The 19,755-nt window shown below is 38.2% G+C and overlaps 1 protein-coding gene across 1 annotated transcript in view; it reads left to right on the top strand.

Annotated features, from left to right (window-relative positions):
• The window catches only part of LOC105550314 (O-acetyl-ADP-ribose deacetylase MACROD2-like), a 1,021,967-nt gene that overhangs the window by 965,169 nt on the left and 37,043 nt on the right, over positions 1–19,755 (top strand). Inside the window, exon 5 of the mRNA XM_011995206.1 lies at positions 13,377–13,476. Coding sequence (XP_011850596.1) covers positions 13,377–13,476 — 100 coding nt within the window. The remainder of the gene's footprint in view (positions 1–13,376; positions 13,477–19,755) is intronic.

Here is a 19,755-nt window from a genome sequence, read left to right as displayed (position 1 = left end):
CAGAGTTTCTCAAAATCATTTGATCTGGGAATAGTTTGTATTGAAGCATCTTTAGTGACTGGTGTCCTGTAGCACAAATTTGTTAAAATTCCAATGCCCCAGTTTTATCCATCACTAGGAGAAGCTAACTTCAGGGAAACTCAGAGAAGGATGCTGGGAATGGACCTGCTGGTTGTACTTCAAAAGAAGCAAAGGCAAAGGGATCCACACAGAAGCCCCAAAGAGAATCAAGGTTAATGAAGGGCTCTGCATATGATGACTGTCTTTAAAGCAGGAATCCTCCAATCTGAAATGGCACAGACACTGAAGAAATAGAATTAAAATGTCTAAAATTATTAATGTTATCCATAGGTTGCCTATACCAGTCAATCAAATCCTAGAAGATGGAAATGACTAGATAAATCCTTCCCCTTACTCCCATCTTGAGGATTAATTTATGGGTAAGAGGTCCATAGAGGCTTGTTAATAGGAAATCAGACTTTTAGAGCTATATCCTAACTTTTGGCAATGATAGACAGTTAAACAGAATACTTACCTGAATGAATCAGTTTGGCAGAAACATGCACATGATTTGAAAATTTTATGACTCCAAAAGCATATCTGAATATATGCCAATTGATAGCAAATATTAGATGATCCAAGAAATATTTCGTGAAATAATGAAGGTAGTTTGTGTACAAAGCACCTGTGCTTAGAGAGTTCATAAAAGTTTTTTAAAATGATAAGAGGAAATAAAACTCTTATAATAACTAGAAAGATATAATGTATTGATCTGTAAATTAAAGAATTTTGAGGAATGAATGTCTTCTCTCCTCTTCATTCTTGAGCCTGTTTCTCTCCTCGAGAAAATTTTAATTCCTTAGGACTAAAGTGGGAGTGTTTATTATGTATGCATAATAAATATCCAGAAAATAATAAATATCTAAAAAAAGACAAATCAATGAGCAAATATCTTTATACAGACGAACTTATCATTAGAACATTTTTGGTTGTCTAACAGGCAGGAAATTGTTAAAAATAAAAATCTTGTTGCAGTAATGGAAAAAATTTAGATGTTCATAGGAGCCTCCAGTGAGGACAATCACATCTGAATGCATCCTTGAAAACAAACACAACGCAACATTTCATTGTTCTATTATTTAACCAATTGGAGTATGAATGGATATGTAACAAAGCCTCGATAATGTGTTTCCTCCCAGTAATTGCATTTCTTTGTAAATGTCTGTTCTTTGAACTAACTGTATCTTGAAATCTGACTTCATAATTCTCAAAATCAGGTGTCTGAGATGGTACTACAAAAGGCTACTTGAGATAAGAGTGACCATATTTAATGATATTGACCAGCCAACTAAACAAAATCATCATTTTGAGCAATCTTTACCACCTAACTAGCAAAACCTACCTTACTATGACAAATTCTCATGTTTTACATAGGAAACAAAATACCAGTGGCTTTCCCTGTATCATGCCCTACCAGGAAATTTAATTTGATTTGTGTTTTGCATGTACTAAAATATTTCTATCTGGATACATGCAAGGCTCCACAAGGGGAGGTTAGAATTTTTTTTTTTTTTTTTTTTTCAGTGAAACATTCCACATTCCCCCTGAGGGAAATGTCAACTATTATCAGGCACAGCCAAAAAACAGAAAAAAACACATGGAAACAAATGAAAAGAACAAACTGAAAAAGTGTTAAGTCCATACTATTGGGACAAAAACAGTTAATATACGTAAAACAAGGAGAATTGTTCAAAGCTTTTTTTTTTCTTCTTGATATGAATTTGTCGTAAAGCAAACATCTTGTTTGAGTCATTTGTTTATTGTGTGTAAGTGTATGTGGATGTGTAATCGTTTCGCCCGTCTCTTTTGTCAGGAACCATTAAATTCAGTGCCCAGAAAGATGTTGCAAATCAGCTACTATAAAATTAGAATATGCTAGAAAGTCATAATTAATTGTATAAAATTCTTTTACAAGATCAGACGATGGTTCTACATTTTATGTTATATTAAAAACTGAGAAAACGTCATTTGTGAAATCTAATAAGGCAGAACATTATTATGTTCATATTGAAAGTCAGACTAATCTGAGTGGATTAAGGGTGCCTTGTGGAATATCTTGTGTTAGTTGACTAATTCTTGTCCTCATTATTAATGTTCTGCGGCAACTGTAATACCTACAAGTAAACATCAATTCAAAATAACTTCATAAACATTTCTTAATTACCACAGACAGAATATTGTTTGCTGTGTTAATACAGATTAAATAGCATAAATTTACTTTTATCTCTTTTTAAAAAAATAAATTTTGAAAAGCAGATTAGCGAATGGCAGAGCTGTCACCCTTGATAAAGCTGTTTCACATCTTTGGAGAGCTTAAACATGATACACTGAAGTGTGTTCACTGTCCCTTATGAGCATTAAGTGGTTTGTAAGATAAAAGAGAGAAACCAGAAGTAAGAAGGTTTCTATTACAAACTTAGTCATATCATATAAAGGGATGGCGTAGATTAAATTCCTACCCCCACCCTTTGCCCCCTCCCCTTCACTCCCCAGAATTTCAACTCTCCTTCATGACACACAACTGAGCAGGAGACATAGAATCACATTTTTCACAGGGATTTGAAATGTCTTTGTGGTCATGGTCTGGCAGTAATAGAAGCCATATGCTATGGGTCAGGAAGAAAGCTATCTTGAAACAGAAGAACCCATCTCTTGGCCTAACGACCTTGGGAACGTTTAGTCATTTCAAGGCATTTACCGTTGAAGCAGTGTAGGGGTCGTTTGGGCTATGTTTTCCTCCATGTGACTCCAAGTTGTGACGGGGAGAAGTGCATATTATCCATAAAGAAGATAGCATCAGTGATAAGTAAGTGGCCAATGTCAGTAGCAATAAACTTCTCTTCCAGGGCACCTGTTAGGTGATTTGTTGTAGATTGATTTGCATTTCCCTTTGTGATTTTGAACTCCTTTTAGTTTCTTAATACTTTTAAACACAAGTCTGATGGAATGAGAGATCACATGAAAGAATTTGATTTAAGCTGAGTACTTTGTGGATGTTGGAAAAGCAGCTTTTGTCTTAAATTACATTGCCTTTGGAATACCAGCATGTAAGACAAAGCAACATGCTCTTTGTCATGGCTGTTGGCCCATCTCCAGTTGACACACATGCAAGTTATATGGACTGGGCCACTTGAGGTTTCCCATTTCCCATAAAATAATGTTTATCATGGCATGGTGGGGCTCAAAATTGGTCCCTAAGTAATTTTTGCTCCAGTCTCTTGTAGTTATCTCTGAGTATGTCCCCAGAATAGACAGTGATTTGGAGGCATTGACCATTTAACATGCTACTGGTGGACATTCATCAGCTGACCAGTATTTGGGTAAACCTTATATTTGGAAGAGGAGAACTGATTTTTGGATATTAGGAAAGAGAGATCCCCCTCCCCAACTTCAACACCATGGCAAAATTCTTATTATAGGTATAAGCAGGAATTTTCTCAAATTTTAGATTAGATTTTACCAGAAATTCTCAATATTCTACTGCTGAATCTTCAAACTACCAGACACCTTTTGTTCTCCATTTTCTCAAATTGAAAGGGGTGATGAAAATGGTAAAAATGTTTCTTCCCTCTTCCTTTTTTTCTCAGGGGTGTTTGTTACTCATCCTTCTACTTGCCACTAGTATTTAAACATCTTTTAGAATCTCCATATTTTTTATTTTTTTTATTTGTTTAAGATGGAGTTTCACTCTTGTCACCCAGGCTGGAGTGCAGTAGTGCTATCTCCGCTCACTGCAACCTCTGCCTCCCAAGTTCAAGAAATTCTCCTTCCTCAGCCTCCCCAGTAGCTGGGACTACAGGTGCCTGCCACCATGGCTGGCTAATTTTTGTATTTTCACTAGAGACAGGGTTTTGCCATGTTGGCCTGGCTGTTCTTGAACTCCTGGCCTCTAGTGATCTGTCCGTCTCAAACTCCCAAAGTGCTGGGATTACAAGCGTGAGCCACCACACCCGGCCAGAATCTGCATCTCAAACTGGCTTCCTGAAAGAGTAAATTGACCAAGCTTAAAGTAATTTTCTGTTGTTCTTTCTTTCCAGTAGGGACAAGGCCTTGCCATGTTGTCCAGGCTGGTCTTGGACTCTTGGACTCAACCAACCCTCCCGCCTCAGCCTCTCAAAGTACTGGGATTACAGGCATGAGCCCCCATGCCCGGCCTCCTGGTGTTCTTGGAGTATTTTCCTCTGTAGGTACTTGTTCATTTGTGTCCAGAGAGACTTGGGAGACTATAATCAATACTCTTATCAGCCAGAACAACATACATTAATACTAAAAGAAAAAGAGGAAGGTTGAGTTAAACTGGCCCTAAAAATATCAATATTCTCTCATTGGAAAGGTTGACAGGTTCTTTCAAAGAAAGGTCATTTCAGGAACATAAGAAGTCTTTTTCACTTTACTCTTTGCTCTTATCTGAAAGCTCACCACAGTGTTCTTCTATAATATTTTATCATGATCCTGATAGGTTTCGGGATGAAGAATGGAATTTGGCTTAAAGAGTACAGGGCTAGTGTGAGGACACTGCACTGTGAAATAAGCCAGAGTGATTTGTCTTCATCAGATGTTCCATAATAATACTTAACTTTTACTGCATGAAATGAAATGAGTGTTATTATTTCAAAAAGTGTATTTGTAAATTTTAGGTCAAAACTAAGAATAACTCTAAGAGTTTAAGAAATAACATTTAAGTGTTAAATTTTTTTATTGCTTACACTCTAAATATTTTCCTTTGACCAATATGAGAAATATTCCCATTGATATCTCTGTGTATTTAAACAATTGTGAAAATAGAGAACTTGGTTTTAGTTAGATGACTGATGTTCTATAAGATAACTTTATCACATAGATAAAATAATGAAGAAAAGAAATTAAGTAGGCATTCCTTTGAGACTTTCTCTGACAATCAAGTCAGAGGTTTTGATTGAAAAATTCCCTCATTAATGTAGATTGAGTGAATGAACTAATTACTTTGTAATTTGTTCTAACAGAAACTTTCCACTGATGTGAGGGGCAAGGGGAAACCCCACCATCTTCAGTGTCATGGAAAAGATAAAGAAGTAATGGATCTTTGAAATATTTCCCCTAACTTTCAAAACCTTAGCTTACAGTGTTGGAGACTACCTGAGATTACCTTTCAAGTAGATATCTTCAGGAAAAAAAAAGAATATAGAAAGACAACCGTTGCCACATACAATATATTTGAATGACACTACAATGCAGCTTTTGTAGGTGATCAGATAGAAGTGTCTTGCTGTTCTATTGAATTTCAGCTTGAATATCCTTCATCAAGGCAGTTATTGCGAAACAGTGTTGTAAATGAAAGTTAAAACAACGTTATTGTAAGTAAACTTGAGTTTTGTTTTATTATCTGTCATTTATAAGGTAGTAATGCACCATGAAAGGAATCGCATCTTTTGGGTAATAAAGAAATATTCTATGACCTTGGTATTACTTATACTAAGATTGGTTTTAAGACATTTCTTTTGGGTAGAGTACTATAGAGTAGAGACCATGTCACTCCCCCTTTCCCACCCCATTTAGACATTCAGACATTCTTGGTGATTTTTTTTTTTGTAACTGCCTGTCTTATTCCATCTTCTGCTGCTGTATAACAGAATACCACCAACTAGGTAACTTACAAAGAAAAGAGGTTTTTGTTTGTTTACTTGTTTGTTTTATTCACAAGTCTAGAGGCTGGGAAGTCCAAAATTAAGGTGCTGCATCTGGTGAGTGCCTTCTCGATGCATCATACCATGATGGAAGGCATCACATGGCAAGACCGACTGTTCTCCAGAGAGAGGAAACATGGCCTAACTCCCTTCTTTGATAACTATCCCACTTCTGCAATAACAAACCCACTCTCATGATAACAGCCTTCATCCAATCAGAAGGGTGCTGCCCCCTGACCTAATCACCTTTTAGAAGTCCCACCTCTTAAGGTCACAATGGCAATTAAATTTCAACATGAATGTTGGAGGAGACATTCAAACCATAGCAGTACCTTTTTTCTGAAATCTCCCCAGAGCAGTAATCTTTATCCTGAGTATTTCAGTGAAACACTCACATGGAGAGGTGTTTTCTTAAAATTGAGACCTGTCTTTATTAAAAATTATTTATAGTGATACTCTTTTCTGTTCTGTTTACAGTATATCTGAGGAAATATAAAGTGTATGTTATTAGGCTTTGTAATGTTTTATTACTAAGGCAGATATAATAGCTCTAAAGAGAACACTGATGGATAGATGTTTAGACTCAAAGCAGATTTGTGTGCAATTAAAGTAGAAAATGATACCCTACAATCGTTGAGACATTTTTGATGTTCTTTGGCTTTCCACACTGATCTTTTTCTATCTCTACAATTAGTTTGGTTTTGGATTAATGTTTTTCACTCAGATATAGGAAATCAGTAATACTTGAAATGCCATCCATACTACACTGAAGTCCTCAGTGAAACAATAGAGCCCAGCATTCAATCAGAAAAGAAAATGAACTCTAGGAGTCATTTCCAGGAGACATGCTTGCAGTCAAACTTGGACTTTATTTCCTGTCTTCAGAGGGTGCACTTTCATAGTTGTTTTCTATAAGGTTCAAATCCCAGAGTGTGTGTGCCCCTCTCTCTCCATTTATACCATAAACAAAAATTCAGGTCTTTATCATTTCACACCTTGGCTATCTATGGGGCTCTCTCTCCAGCTTCTGGTCTGCTAGTCTTAGCTCCCCTTCTACTATCCCCAACTCTTATTCCCTGGCTTAATTTTTATAAAACAACTATCTGATCATCTCATTTCATGTTCATCAACTATTTTACTTTTTTTTTTTTTTTCTTGCTGCCTCCAGAATATATGGTCTAGTCTAAGCTCTTTGTGTTATGACTGGGGCTAGGAAAGAAAGCCATTATCTAACTTAATGGCCTCTGAAGGAAATATTAGAGCTTTTCTATAAATTTATTTTTCTTATCCTTCTAAATCTGCATGTTTGTATATATTTTATAATATATATACAGTAATATATGCGTATAATTGATGAATAAAAATACAAATACTGGGATATGCTCAAAACACATTTTACTAAGAGAATGCATATACATGGAAATTACAGATTATTAATGTCACTTTGTTCTTTTCTTCTTACTTTTCCACTAGGTGAGCAAGGCAGGTAAATTAAATCTGTCTTGTTGATGGACTGAAAAGTGACCTCAATACATTCTCTCAAGTATGCTACAGGAGTTTAGATTTGTTCACAAATTTATTTTTATTTTCCCATAAAGGCAACCAGTAAACATTACCTCACTTCTGTTTACCTCCTTTCTTTTTGATTTTTCTTTGTGAGAACTTTTGTTTTCTTGGGCATATTTCAAAGAGCTACTAACCTTATTTCTTACATTTGGCCCAAACTGGCTTCTGTTTGCCCACTCTTAACTCCTTTGCCATGAGACTGTACTTTGAATGTATATTCGTGTTTGTACAAGTTCTTTTCTATTCAGTAGTTATTTCTCTTTCAGTCTTAACTTATGGCCCTATGTTCTGATGCTTTCAACCTGCCAAGTACTTTTCAAGCCCCACACCTCTGTGGTCATTTGGTGCTATTGCTACTGCCATTAGCACCACTTCCACCATCACCAAGCTGTCCTGCCTCCATTAGTTCACTTTGCCCCTTATGCTTCTTCTCTCACATAGATATCTCAGAGCATATCTGAGACTATCCTGGCTTTCCAACTCATGGTTCACTGACACTGATTATGAGTTTTTCTTGTACTAGGAGCTAAAAGTGTCTCTCCTGCCATGGCCTGAGGGTCTCAACATTCCATATTCTCTTCATAGTAGGATAATTATATTTTTTTCCCAAAATCCCAGCAGTCTGGGCGACAAAGTACTGGTTCAAAAAAGTTGATAGTCCCAGCACTTTGGGAGGCTAAGGAAGGTGGAACACTTGAGGTCGGGAGTTCGAGACTAGCCTGGCTAATGTGGTGAAACCTTATCTCTACAAAAATACAAAAGAAAAGAAAAGAAAAGAAAACAAACAAACAAACAAAAGTAGCCAGGTATGGTGGCAGGTGCCTGTAATCCCAGCTACTCAGGAGGCTGAGGCAGGAGAATCGCTTGAACCCAGAAGATGGATGTTGCAGTGAGCCAAGATCACGCCACTACACTCCAGCCTTGGTGACAGAGCAAGACTCTGTCTCAAAAAAAATAAAAAATAAAAATAAAGTGGATAGAAGGGCATCTCTTCATAACACTAGCTGTCCCCTGACTACCTCAACCCAAATACTGCTTCTTGTTTTCTTTTTCCTCCTTTAGTATAAACTGAGATGCTTTAAGACAAAAGGGCTACTTCTTTCTCTCAAGAAGAAAGGCTTAAACATAGTGTCCTAGGCAAACTGGTCTTTATGCTTACTATAAATCAATCCAAGATAACTAACTATCAAAAGGCACAGCAGAATATTCTTTCTGGAATTTAAAAGAAGAAGAAGAGCCTTCCCAGTGGATTTTCTGAGTGATATATGGATTCAAGCTCTTTACATTTTGGCCCTGTCTGCCTTCTTAAACTTATCTCCTTTCTTCTTTTTCTAATATTCCCATCACATTGAGCTATTCTCTATTTCTTAGACACTGTCTACCTCTCTGCCTTTGTCCATGGCCTTAAATGCCTTCCCAGCCACAATCTAGCTGTTGAAATCTCATCCATCCTTGAATATCTAGCTCGTGTAATGTTAATGGCCATAGAACAGCCTCTGCTAACCACCCCCAGCAAAAGCAGCCTCTTTCTCTCTCATGTGATGCCTTGTGACATTTATTTCATAATCTTGTCACATTCTGACTTTATGATTTTTTTGTATAATTTTAAAAATTATATAATATCTAACCTGCTAGTTTGTAAGTTCTTTGAGGACAGGTTCTATGTCAAATTCATCTTTGTGTATTCCTGACAGCCTAGTTACAATGATATTAATATATTGGAGGCACAGTTGTATTTCTAGAGAGGACTATATGGCTGAACAAAATGTTTCACAATGATATATTCTTCTGATAGAATTTTTAAACCTAATATTATGAGAATTTCTTGGTCAGCAAAGAGACAGTAGTGTATCATTCTGACACTCTTTTGAGGCACATGTTTATTCAGTGTCCACCCTCTGACAAGCAGTTATTTAATAATTAAAAAAACAAAATCTGTAGCTTGATTATATGCTTAGTCAAGAAATTCTTTTGCAGTTCTAAGGAAAATCTTCAACAAACCCAATTACTCTCCCAGCAATGCACTTCAAAGGAGAGAAGAATGCACTTCTTGTACAGAATTCCTGGATATGTTTGATCATTAGTCAGGGCAAGTAGTTTGACTTGAGGCTATTTACTCAGCAGGAATTAAAAAGTACAGCATTGCTTCAACTAAGAGGAGTGCCCCATACCTTCCCCAAGCAGAATTTAATAATTTGATCTGTCAGAGGAGGTGCAGAGGTTGTCTATAGAAATGAGTCACGACCAGTCAGATTTGGCTGACTTGTGGGCTATTAAAAATGTTCCCTCCCTCAAACGGCATTTTTCAGGAATAATAACAACAGAATCGCTTGGCACCATGTGATTGACCAAGAACCTGATCATTTCACAGCAGTACTTATCACTGAAACAGTTTTTTGTTTTTTTGAGTCTAAGCCAACTCCACACTTGAGTATTTTTTTTTTTAGTATATCTAAGTGTTCTATGGCTAGTATTTATTTCATATAGCAAGTGCCACAAAGTATTTTTGATGTAGTCAAAAAAGTATTTCTGATGTAGTCAAAACAAGCATAGTCAAAAATATAACATGATATTATTAGACTCCTAATTACAAATATTTGGTAGAGACTATCAGTTTAAGAAAAAACTGCATTAAAATCTCAACTTTATTTATTTATTTATTTATTTTTTTGAGACAGAGTCTCGCTCTGTCACCCAGACCGGAGTGCAGTGCCGCAATCTTGGCTCACTGCAAGCTTCGCCTCCCGGGTTCATGCCATTCTCCTGCCTCAGCCTCCTGAGTAGCTGGGACTACAGGTGCCCACCACCACACCCGGCTAATTTTTTGTATTTTTAGTAGAGATGGGGTTTCACCATGTTGGCCAGGCTGAAACATTTTTGGAAAACTAAATATATGTTTCATTATGTAAGATAGACTTTATACTTTTTGGGGGGGAAATGTACATCACCTTTTAATATGTAATTTTTTTTTCTTTTCTTTTTTTTTGAGAGGGAGTCTCGCTCTATTGCCCAGACTGGAGTGCAGTGACTTGATCTCGGCTCACTGCAAGCTCAGCCTCCTGGGTTCACGCCATTCTCCTGCCTCAGCCTCCCAAGTAGCTGAGACTACAGGCGCCCGCCACCATGCCCAGCTAATTTTTTGTATTTTTAGTAGAGATGGGGTATCACCGTGTTAGCCAGGATGGTCTCAATCTCCTGACCTTGTGATCCACCCGTCTCAGCCTCCCAAAGTGCTGGGATTACAGGCATGAGCCACCACACCCAGCCTTAACATGTAATTTTTAACCACTTTAGGTTTTAATTAAATTTTATTTGAGTTATAAAAATGTTCATTACCATTTGGCATATTTCTCAGCTAAAATAATTAACAATAATGATTAAAATTTCCCATGTTTGATTTTCTTATTTCAATTTTTATAAAAATGATGCCTTCAGCTTATAGAAAATAAAGAAACTTATGTACACATAGATGGTTTAGACAGTATCTATTTTTCACCATGAATATCGCTGAAAGAAATAACTATCTTTTAATCTTTAGACAAAAGAAAAAAAAAGTACTAGTGAATTTTTTATTATTGATTACTTTAAAAAAAGAGTAAAACTACTTCTGTAATATTAATTTTTAAAAGTTAATTCTCATATTCTAATGGGAGTGTAACGAGTTTTTCTTGCAGTGAACTCTAATGAGTTTAGGAACGTGCTGCCATATTTATGGTAGAGGCTATGCAAATTGGACTGATGTTTATTTATGCATTTATTTCATTTGGGAATCTAGTTTGGGACCATAAGTTTGCTGGAGAATTTGTTACAGGAAAGAAAGTGTATGAAGAAGGCTTCTTGTCTCAGGAGTGGAATTAAGGTAAAATTAACAAGGAATTGAAGTTATCTTTGATCATGATTTTTTATTCCGTTTTTATTCACTTTGAGGAAGTGTTGCCTGTTTTTTTTGATGTTCAGCAGAGCAGTACAATGCAATACACAGAAGTATAATGTTGAATTTTCATAATAATGTTTGTGATGCAAATGAGGCACACTTCAAAAAGTAGGATGATTAGCATTTCTTGGTAAGATGACAGTCCCCCCTTTTAAAAAAAAAAAAATTGTTCATTAGTTTTATCGGTAGATTACATATCCAGATTTCAATTTTGAAGTGCATACTTTTTGCTTATAATTATAATGTGAATTTAAATAGTTTTAGATTGTGCATTTAAAACAATTCTTCTGTCACTGAATTGCACTCTGAATTAATGAGCTGTTTGCCACCTCAGAGCCCTTTGCTTTGAAATTCAGTCCAGTTTAAAGTGAACTCCAACCATTTCAGGCCAGCAGCTCACAGAAGGTTGCAGGATTAATGAGCTCCAGGGGCTCTGTGGCTTCCTTAGAAGCATTCATCACTAAATTCTATTCTTAGGGAATATCATCCTTGTGCAAGAAGATGGGGAGCTGCATGTGGAAAAATGCTATTCAAACAAATAATTCGAAAATTGCCAATGAAGAGGGTTCTTTCTTCTCACTACAGATGAAATACAAGAGATGTATCTAAGACCAGAGCTTTTACTTTCTCTAATGGGAGTGAAAATAAAATTGATGGATATTGTAATAAGATTACTAATGTAGGTGAAACAATGCTTCCCTATAGCTTGTTATATAACACTGTTCTCATTCACTTACTGAACTTCCTAGGGGTTAGATAAAGAACTTGTACACATCCACTGTCAAATATACTTCTGCATACATATGCTCTTGGATATCATAGCCTATTTGTAAAACTGTATCTGTCTCCCTACTTATCCTGTAGGAATAGCTAGTGTTTCCTCTCCTTTTAGATCTTCACAAGGCATCCTCTGAGTTTATAAAACAGAGAGAGTAATATGGGAGAGAAAGTTGGCTCTTGCCCTTTAGAGAGGCATTTCTTGGGAGCTGACAATCCCCTTTATAAAATAATGGTTATTAATTTTGTGAGTGGATTATATAACCAGATTTTCATCTTGAAGGCAAATCAAATTGTTTTTACCTCTTGGGGAGTTTGTGTACTTGAGGTTGTGCCATCTAATTAGGGCAACCAGGGCCAAGGATGGCAAATTCATGGCAGTCACATGGATACTCCACATCCTCCGGCAGGCATCACTTATCAGTCGTGGCATTTTTCTCACAGGAACAGCATTCTATCTCACTGAGACACAGCCTCGGAATTATTTTCAATACTGTTCATTGACCCCGGCAGCCCCTACCTCTTGACTGGAGTTGGCAAGTGAGATACACATGTGAGCTGACTCTCTTCTGGTTAGCCTCTTTGGCACAGTTAGGTGCTCTGACCTTTTGGACAGACCTGCAAAATCCAAGCCTATCTTCAGGTTTCAATTAGATGTTAAGATGTGAAAATATAGGCATCTTTAAATTGATGAAATATTCAGCCACTTCGGGTCTGTGTCTTCCCAACTAATCATGCTTGTCATCTGCATTTTATTCCACCAACTTTATTCAGGTTTTACTCCTCACCTTACAGTTGTTTTGCTGCTAGAATGTGAAAATATCTTTTAATGCCTAAATTGATATCCTTGAATTAAAGGTGGGTTGATGTTGCAACTCTAACTTTGGTGTGCTGGAGCTGTCTTGCAGCAGTAGGGAGTAAAGTCTAGGCCTACCAAGCATTATGTGATGTCCTTCCTCAAGCTCTCTCTCAGCCAGGCACAGTGGCTCATGCCTATAATCCTAGCACTTTGGGAGGCTGAGACAGGTGATCACTTGAGGTCCGGAGTTCAAAACCAGCCTGACCAACACAGTGAAACCCCATCTCTACTAAAAATACAAAAAATTAGCCGAGTGTTGTGGTGGGTGCCTGTAATCGCAGCCACTCGGGAGGCTGAGGCAGGAGAATCGCTTGAACCTGGGAGGTGGGGGTTGCAGTGAGCCGAGATTGTGCCAGTGCACTCCAACCTGGGTGACAGGGCGAGACTTTGTGTCAAAATAAATAAATAGACAAGTAGTAACTCTCACATCTAAAAGGCAGGAACAGATTGTAGCAGATAAATGTCCCAATAAAAATAGGCTCCTAACCCTTACTCTGGCATTTGTGTTTCATCATAGCGAATTTGGATACAAGAAAGCTATTGAAACTGAATCTTCTCCTACACCTGAAAAGATCTATAACTTCAACCACTCCATGGAAAAATATACCAAAGATTAAGTATCTTTCTCTATTGGATTCCTGCAGGTTAGGATTTTTTACAGATCACGATGACTTGATGAAATCTCACTAACTTGTGGCCAAAATAACGTAGGATGGAGAGCCATAGTTTAAAAGTTTAAAAGCTTTGGGGGTCATCGAGGTCACTGAAATTCTGTTTGCAACTTGTTTAGCTGGAAAACAAAAAGCATGAAGATAAGACTGGAAGATGAACATCTCATACCATCAATATATAGGTGATTTGAAGCTCTACAACAATTCTAAAACCCAGCCTAATAAAGTATGAAACATTCTGAGGAATGTTCATAAAGATATGCAAATGGACTTTGAAATGGAAAAAATGCAAATCAGTTGAGGTGGCACAGGGCCAATTTACCCATTCTCTCTCAGGGAATATCAGAGCTTCACAAGTTTAACTCAACGGGAAATGTACACATGCTGACTTCCTTCAGATGAAAAAAAGATTCCACCTGCAACTAGTTTTAAACATTTCAGATTTGTTTGCCACTGTTGTATCACAGATGCTTCAAATAGATTGTTTAATTTTCACCCACATACCATTTAGGAGCTGTTTAGTCCTCTCCCTAATGAAAGAGAGATGGGCAATCCAGGACACCCCACACTTACGGGTAGGTTTCCAGATATTTCGGTCTTAGATGCCACTGGTACTTCTAAATAATTCAAAATATCAGAGAGCTTACTCCACAGAGCAGAATGTGTTATCTTAGTTGGAATTAGCTCTATAGCTAGATAGAGATGTCTTATTATTCAGAATGGAAGACACCGTGCTGGTAAATATTATAATTTGAAAATGTTAATGTAAAAGAAGCCTCAATATAGGAAAAGGTGACGTAAATATCAAAGGGAATTATAATATATAAAAAAGATAATAATGTTTTAAAGAGTGATGAATAGCTGTGGGAGGAAGAGTTAAGGCTAGATTTTACAACTTCTATTTTTTTTTTTTAACCATAGCAATGACATTACAGTCCTGAATGAAGGGCTGTGTTGTGATAGGACGTACCTTTTACTATGAAAAAATAAGGTCTCATATTATTCTTTTATTTTTTTTTCCTTTTGTCTGGGAAAAGAAGTGAGTATGTCTTTGGAAATAAAAATACACAAAGTAAGTTGTCATGGAGGGAAAAGCTTGAAAAGAATCACTTACCTTTTATGAATTATTTTTTAAGACTACACAGGTGAGTTTTTTGGTTTTGGAAATTCTTGAACATTTTGATTTCATTCTTCCTGGAGAGCCACTGATACTGGAGGCTGAACACCACATAACAAATTAACAGTCCCCTTTCATTTGTAGCCTCCAGGGAGATAAGATCAGTTTAGTTGCTAATGAATTTTGGTCCCCAGCACAGAACAATTACAATGGAATATGAGGACAGTTTCAAGAGCATCAGGAATATTTTACCAAATTATATTTAATCTCCTCTCACCCTGTTTACAGGTCAGCTTATTAAAGTTGAAAAATTCTTGGTAGATGGTTTCCATGGAGAAAGAAAATTATTTCTTTAGGTAAACTATTCTAGGGTTAATTTGATTCAACCAACATTTATTTAGAGTTTCACATGTGAAACACAATGCTGTCTTAAGAGCTACAGGAATACTAAGATGAAAGTGGAAAAAAAATGGTTGCCCTTAATTAAGTTGGCATGAAGTTCATATATACAAAGATGTACACGGATCTAGGATAAAATGTGGCAAGTACTATCATATAAGCATAAATAAAAAAGAAATTGTACTCTTCATACAAAGTCTTGTTTGCCCGTCATAACAACCCTATTTTAAGATGTAATTATTTCCATTTCACAGAAAACAAAACAGTGTCATAAAGCAGCACATCTGGTAAGTAAAGCCAGGACTTGAACCCACGCTGTATACCAGCCATCCCACAGTGCTTTCTTGGTGCTAGGGAGGAGCCAGTAATAAAGCATTTCATAGAGAAGGTGGCATGGTAATGGACCTTGAAAGACAGGTGTCATCTCCAAAGGTGGCCAGACAGAGGGGACATGTCAGAGAGTCATGCATGAAAGAGGAAATTTAAGCTTTAAGGACAGGATGGATGAGACTTCCAAGGGGAGAGCAAAGACTGGGAAAAGCATCTGAAAGTGCACCCTCTGGAACACTCCATGAGAGATGGGAGCAGACGGGAGGAGGCGGCACAGGAGCCAGCTAAGGAGATAGGGAAAGAGCAGTTCAGCCAATTTGAAGTCATTTTGGACAGCAAAGTGGCCAAGAAACCAAGGTACAACAGTGCAGCAAATCAAAGGGGGACCCCACAGTAGTCCGTTTCAGAGAGAAAGATACGTGGGGACTAAAAGGACCCCCAGGAGCCTTCTTGATCTGGGGGTCACTGGTGACTGTGAAAGGTATAGTTTCATTAGAGTGATGGTAAGGCGTAGAGCATGGGAAAAATTGCAGTGGGCAGAGGATGAAGTAAAAGGGGAAGAGGGCAACATGAAAATTGATCACTGTTTCAAGAAGTTTAATGGCGGAGGAAACAGGGAATGCAGCGTTATCAGTTTTGCACACTTACAAGCCCAGGTAGGATCCTCATTTTGGAGAGCCCCTGGTAACATCTGATATGGGAGCAGGCCCCCAAGGTGGCTCTATGCCAGAGTTTTTGTTCTGAGGATGCCAGCATGAGGCCACACTTTGGTATCAAGTCACAGGACCCCTGCACCTTTGTGTGTCAGCCTGATCTGGGGCATAAGACTAGGGGCAATGGGAAATCATATTTCTCCAGTTGGAAACAAATTTTGTAGAGAAATTTGCTTTCATGGCTTAACATTTGTAATGCCCTAGGTTGGGAAACCACCCGTGCCCATTTATGGGCCATGGTTAATTCTGTTTCATTCTGTTCAACGAACTTATCCCTAGGTACTCTGTGTGAAGCCTCACTGTGGCTCAGAATCCACAACATGTTTCAAAGACGTTGCTGTCATCAAGAAACATAATCTCTTTGGGGAAGCAAGAAGCAAAAGTAGCCCTTCATTGTAGTCTGATGAATGTTGTTGCTGTGTAGGTGGGTGAAGGGCCTGGTCATGGAAGGACTTACATATCACGCTTGGCTCTCAGATCTTATTCTGTAGATAATGGGGCAATTCTATAGTGTTTTAATAGGAAGGAGCTTCACTGTTTTCGTTCTTTACGGAGATTATTCTGACTGAGGTGTGAACAGTGTGTGTGTGTCTGTGTCTGTGTCTATGTGTATGTGTATGTCTGTGTATGTGATTATTCTGACTGAGGTGTGAACTCTGTGTATATAAATGGGGATAGAGAAACAAGTTTGTGACACATAAAGCAACACTCTAGATAAGAAACCTTGACCTGAATAAGGCCAGAGGAAGTGGGTTTGGAGAGGGCAGGTGAAACTTGCTTTTGTTAGTGACTGAATTTACTACCAAAAGAGGTGGGGAAGAGTCAGGTTGCTTAGGTGTTTCCTGGGTTCTTTCTGGTTGACTGGTAATGCTTTCATGGCCCATCTTCCTGTCTAAATTAAGATGTTCATAGACATTTTAAAAATAGGGTGGAGTCTGGAGGTAGAAGACAAAGCTGTATAAAGTCAAAGTAAGGAGAAAAAAAAATGAAGAAAAGCAATAAAGTGAAATAGAGAGAGCCAGTAATTATTTGCTGTCACAACCCATTCTTAGGTCACCTTTCGGTTTCAGTTTTCCATCAATACTTTTCTTCTTTTCTCCTCTTTTCATTATTAAATGCCTTAAGAAATGAGTATGCTGCATTGTTAGAGTTGTGATGGCTTACATGAGAAGAACTTCAGAGAAGTGAGTTCTTGGAATCACTATGGTGGTGGCCAAGTATTTGCTTATAAGATTTTATTTGACATCTACAAGGAGAAATATACACAAACTTTTTTTTTTTTTTTTTTTTTTTTGGTGCTGGAAATGGGAAAAGTAACAAGAATTTAATGAGTTATAAGGAAATGTAAGAGAAACCATTAAACATAACTATAATTACATGGACCCCACTTAATACAAGTGTATTTTAGTTAGATTTGGGTGTATTTTGTGTCTATTAAGGCAGGTGGGCAGTTTGTTCATTTGGCTGGAATCCTGGGGCAATTAGGTCAGCATTAGGGGCTTAGTATTTCTGCAGACCATTTAGTTTTAACCTGCTCTATGACCCCAGGACACTTTCAACCTCATCATTACCCTGATTTTTGTCTGTGAGTTCAGGGAGGCACCAATCAGAGAATGTCAATAGCTTTCTAGCACATCTGTCTTCACCAGGAGAAAGCTGTGGTCAGATAAGTAGGATTCCTCTTTACATAAAAAGAATAGCCTGTTCCATCATTAGAAAAATTAGAAACTGTGGTGAGAAGTGCAATAATTAGTGACTACTGAATGCTTGTTCTTGAATTTGCTTTATAAAAAATGGGATCTGGGAGCCTTGTTAATGACATAGCTTTCTTAGAATAGTTTTTCTACAACTATATTAGTATACTTAATGAATGACTCATAGAGTACTGGTAGGCAATAGACCTGGACTTAATGCATGGAATGTCCTACTAAGCATGGTTTGGTGAGCTGTCTACTTTGATTCTAGGATAGTTTATGTTTAATTATGCCACAACTTGGGCTTATGCTATCTTCTGATGTAATGGCAATAAAATCAATTATATTTTACACTACAAACTTCATTAAAAAACAAAAACCTTAAGTTTGTCACTCAAGAGTAAGCATCTGTATCCAATGCAGGAAAGAATGCAGGTTTTGTGGGGACTAAAACACTAAGGTAAGCTCTCTTTAAGAAAAAGACGGAATAGGAACAGCTCCAGCCTTCAGTTCCCAGTGTGAGCGACACAGAAAACAGGTGATTTCTGCATTTTCAACTGAGGTACTGGGTTAATCTCACTGGGGCATGTCGGACAGTTGATGCTGCTCCGTGGGTGCAACCCGACCAGCAAGAGCTGAAACAAGGTGAGGCATTGCCTCACCTGGGAAGCACAAAGGGGAAGGGAATTCCTTTTCCTAGCAAAAGGAAATTGAGACACACCTGGAAAATCGGGTAACTCCCACCCTAATACTGCGCTTTACCAAAGGTCTAAGCAAACGGCACACCAGGGCATTATATCCCACACCTGACCCAGAGGGTCCCACGCCCATGAGAGCCTCCCTCATTGCTAGCATAGCAGTCTGAGATCTAACTGCAAGGTGGCAGTGAGGCTGGGGGAGGGGTGCCTGCCATTGCTGAGGCTTAAGTAGGTAAACAAAGCTGCCGGGAAGCTTGAATTAGGTGGAGCCCACCACAGCTCAAGGAGGCCAGCCTGCCTCTGTAGACTCCTCCTCTGGGGACAGGGCATAGCTAAACAAAAAGCAGCAGAAACCTCGGCAGAGGTAAATGTCCCTGTCTGACAGCTTTGAAGAGAGCAGTGGATCTCCCAACACGGAGATTGAGATCTGAGAACGGACAGGCTGCCTGCTCAAGTGGGTCCCTGACCCCTGAGTAGCCTAACTGGGAGATATCCCCCACTAGATGCAGACTGACACCTCACACCTCACATGGCGGGGTACACCCCTGAGACGAAGCTTGCAGAGCAGGAATCAGACAGCAACACTAGCTGTTCAGCAATACTCTATCTTCTGCAGCCTCCACTGCTGATACCCAGGCAAACAGGGTCTGGACTGGACCTCAAGCAAACTCCAACAGACCTACAGCTGAGGGTCCTGACTGCTAGAAGGAAAACTAACAAACAGAAAGGACACACACACCAAAACCCCATCAGTATGTCACCATCATCAAAGACCAAAGGCAGATAAAAGCACAAAGATGGGGAAAAAGCAGTGCAGAAAACCTGGAAATTCAAAAAGTCGGAGCACATCTCCCCCCAAAGGAACACAGCTCATTGCCAGCAATGGAACAAAGCTGGACGGAGAATGACTTTGATGAGTTTAGAGATGAAGGCTTCAGTCGATCAAACTTCTCAGAGCTAAAGGAGGAACTACGTAACCAGTGCAAAGAAACTAAAATCCTTGAAAAAAGAATGGATGAATGGATAACTAGAATAATCAATGCAGAGAAGACCTTAAAAGAACTGACAGAGATGAAAACCATAATGCGAGAACTACGTGATAAATGCACAAGCTTCAGTAACCGACTCGATCAACTGGAAGAAAGAGTATCAGCGATTGAAGATCAAATGAATGAAATGAAGTGAGAAGAGAAGTGTAGAGAAAAAAGAGTAAAAAGAAATGAACAAAGCCTCCAAGAAATATGGGATTATGTGAAAAGACCAAATCTACGTCT

This window comes from Mandrillus leucophaeus, unplaced genomic scaffold (assembly GCF_000951045.1).
Source record: "Mandrillus leucophaeus isolate KB7577 unplaced genomic scaffold, Mleu.le_1.0 Scaffold476, whole genome shotgun sequence".
NCBI lineage: Eukaryota > Metazoa > Chordata > Mammalia > Primates > Cercopithecidae > Mandrillus > Mandrillus leucophaeus.
This window is presented reverse-complemented; position numbering and strand designations above follow the sequence as displayed.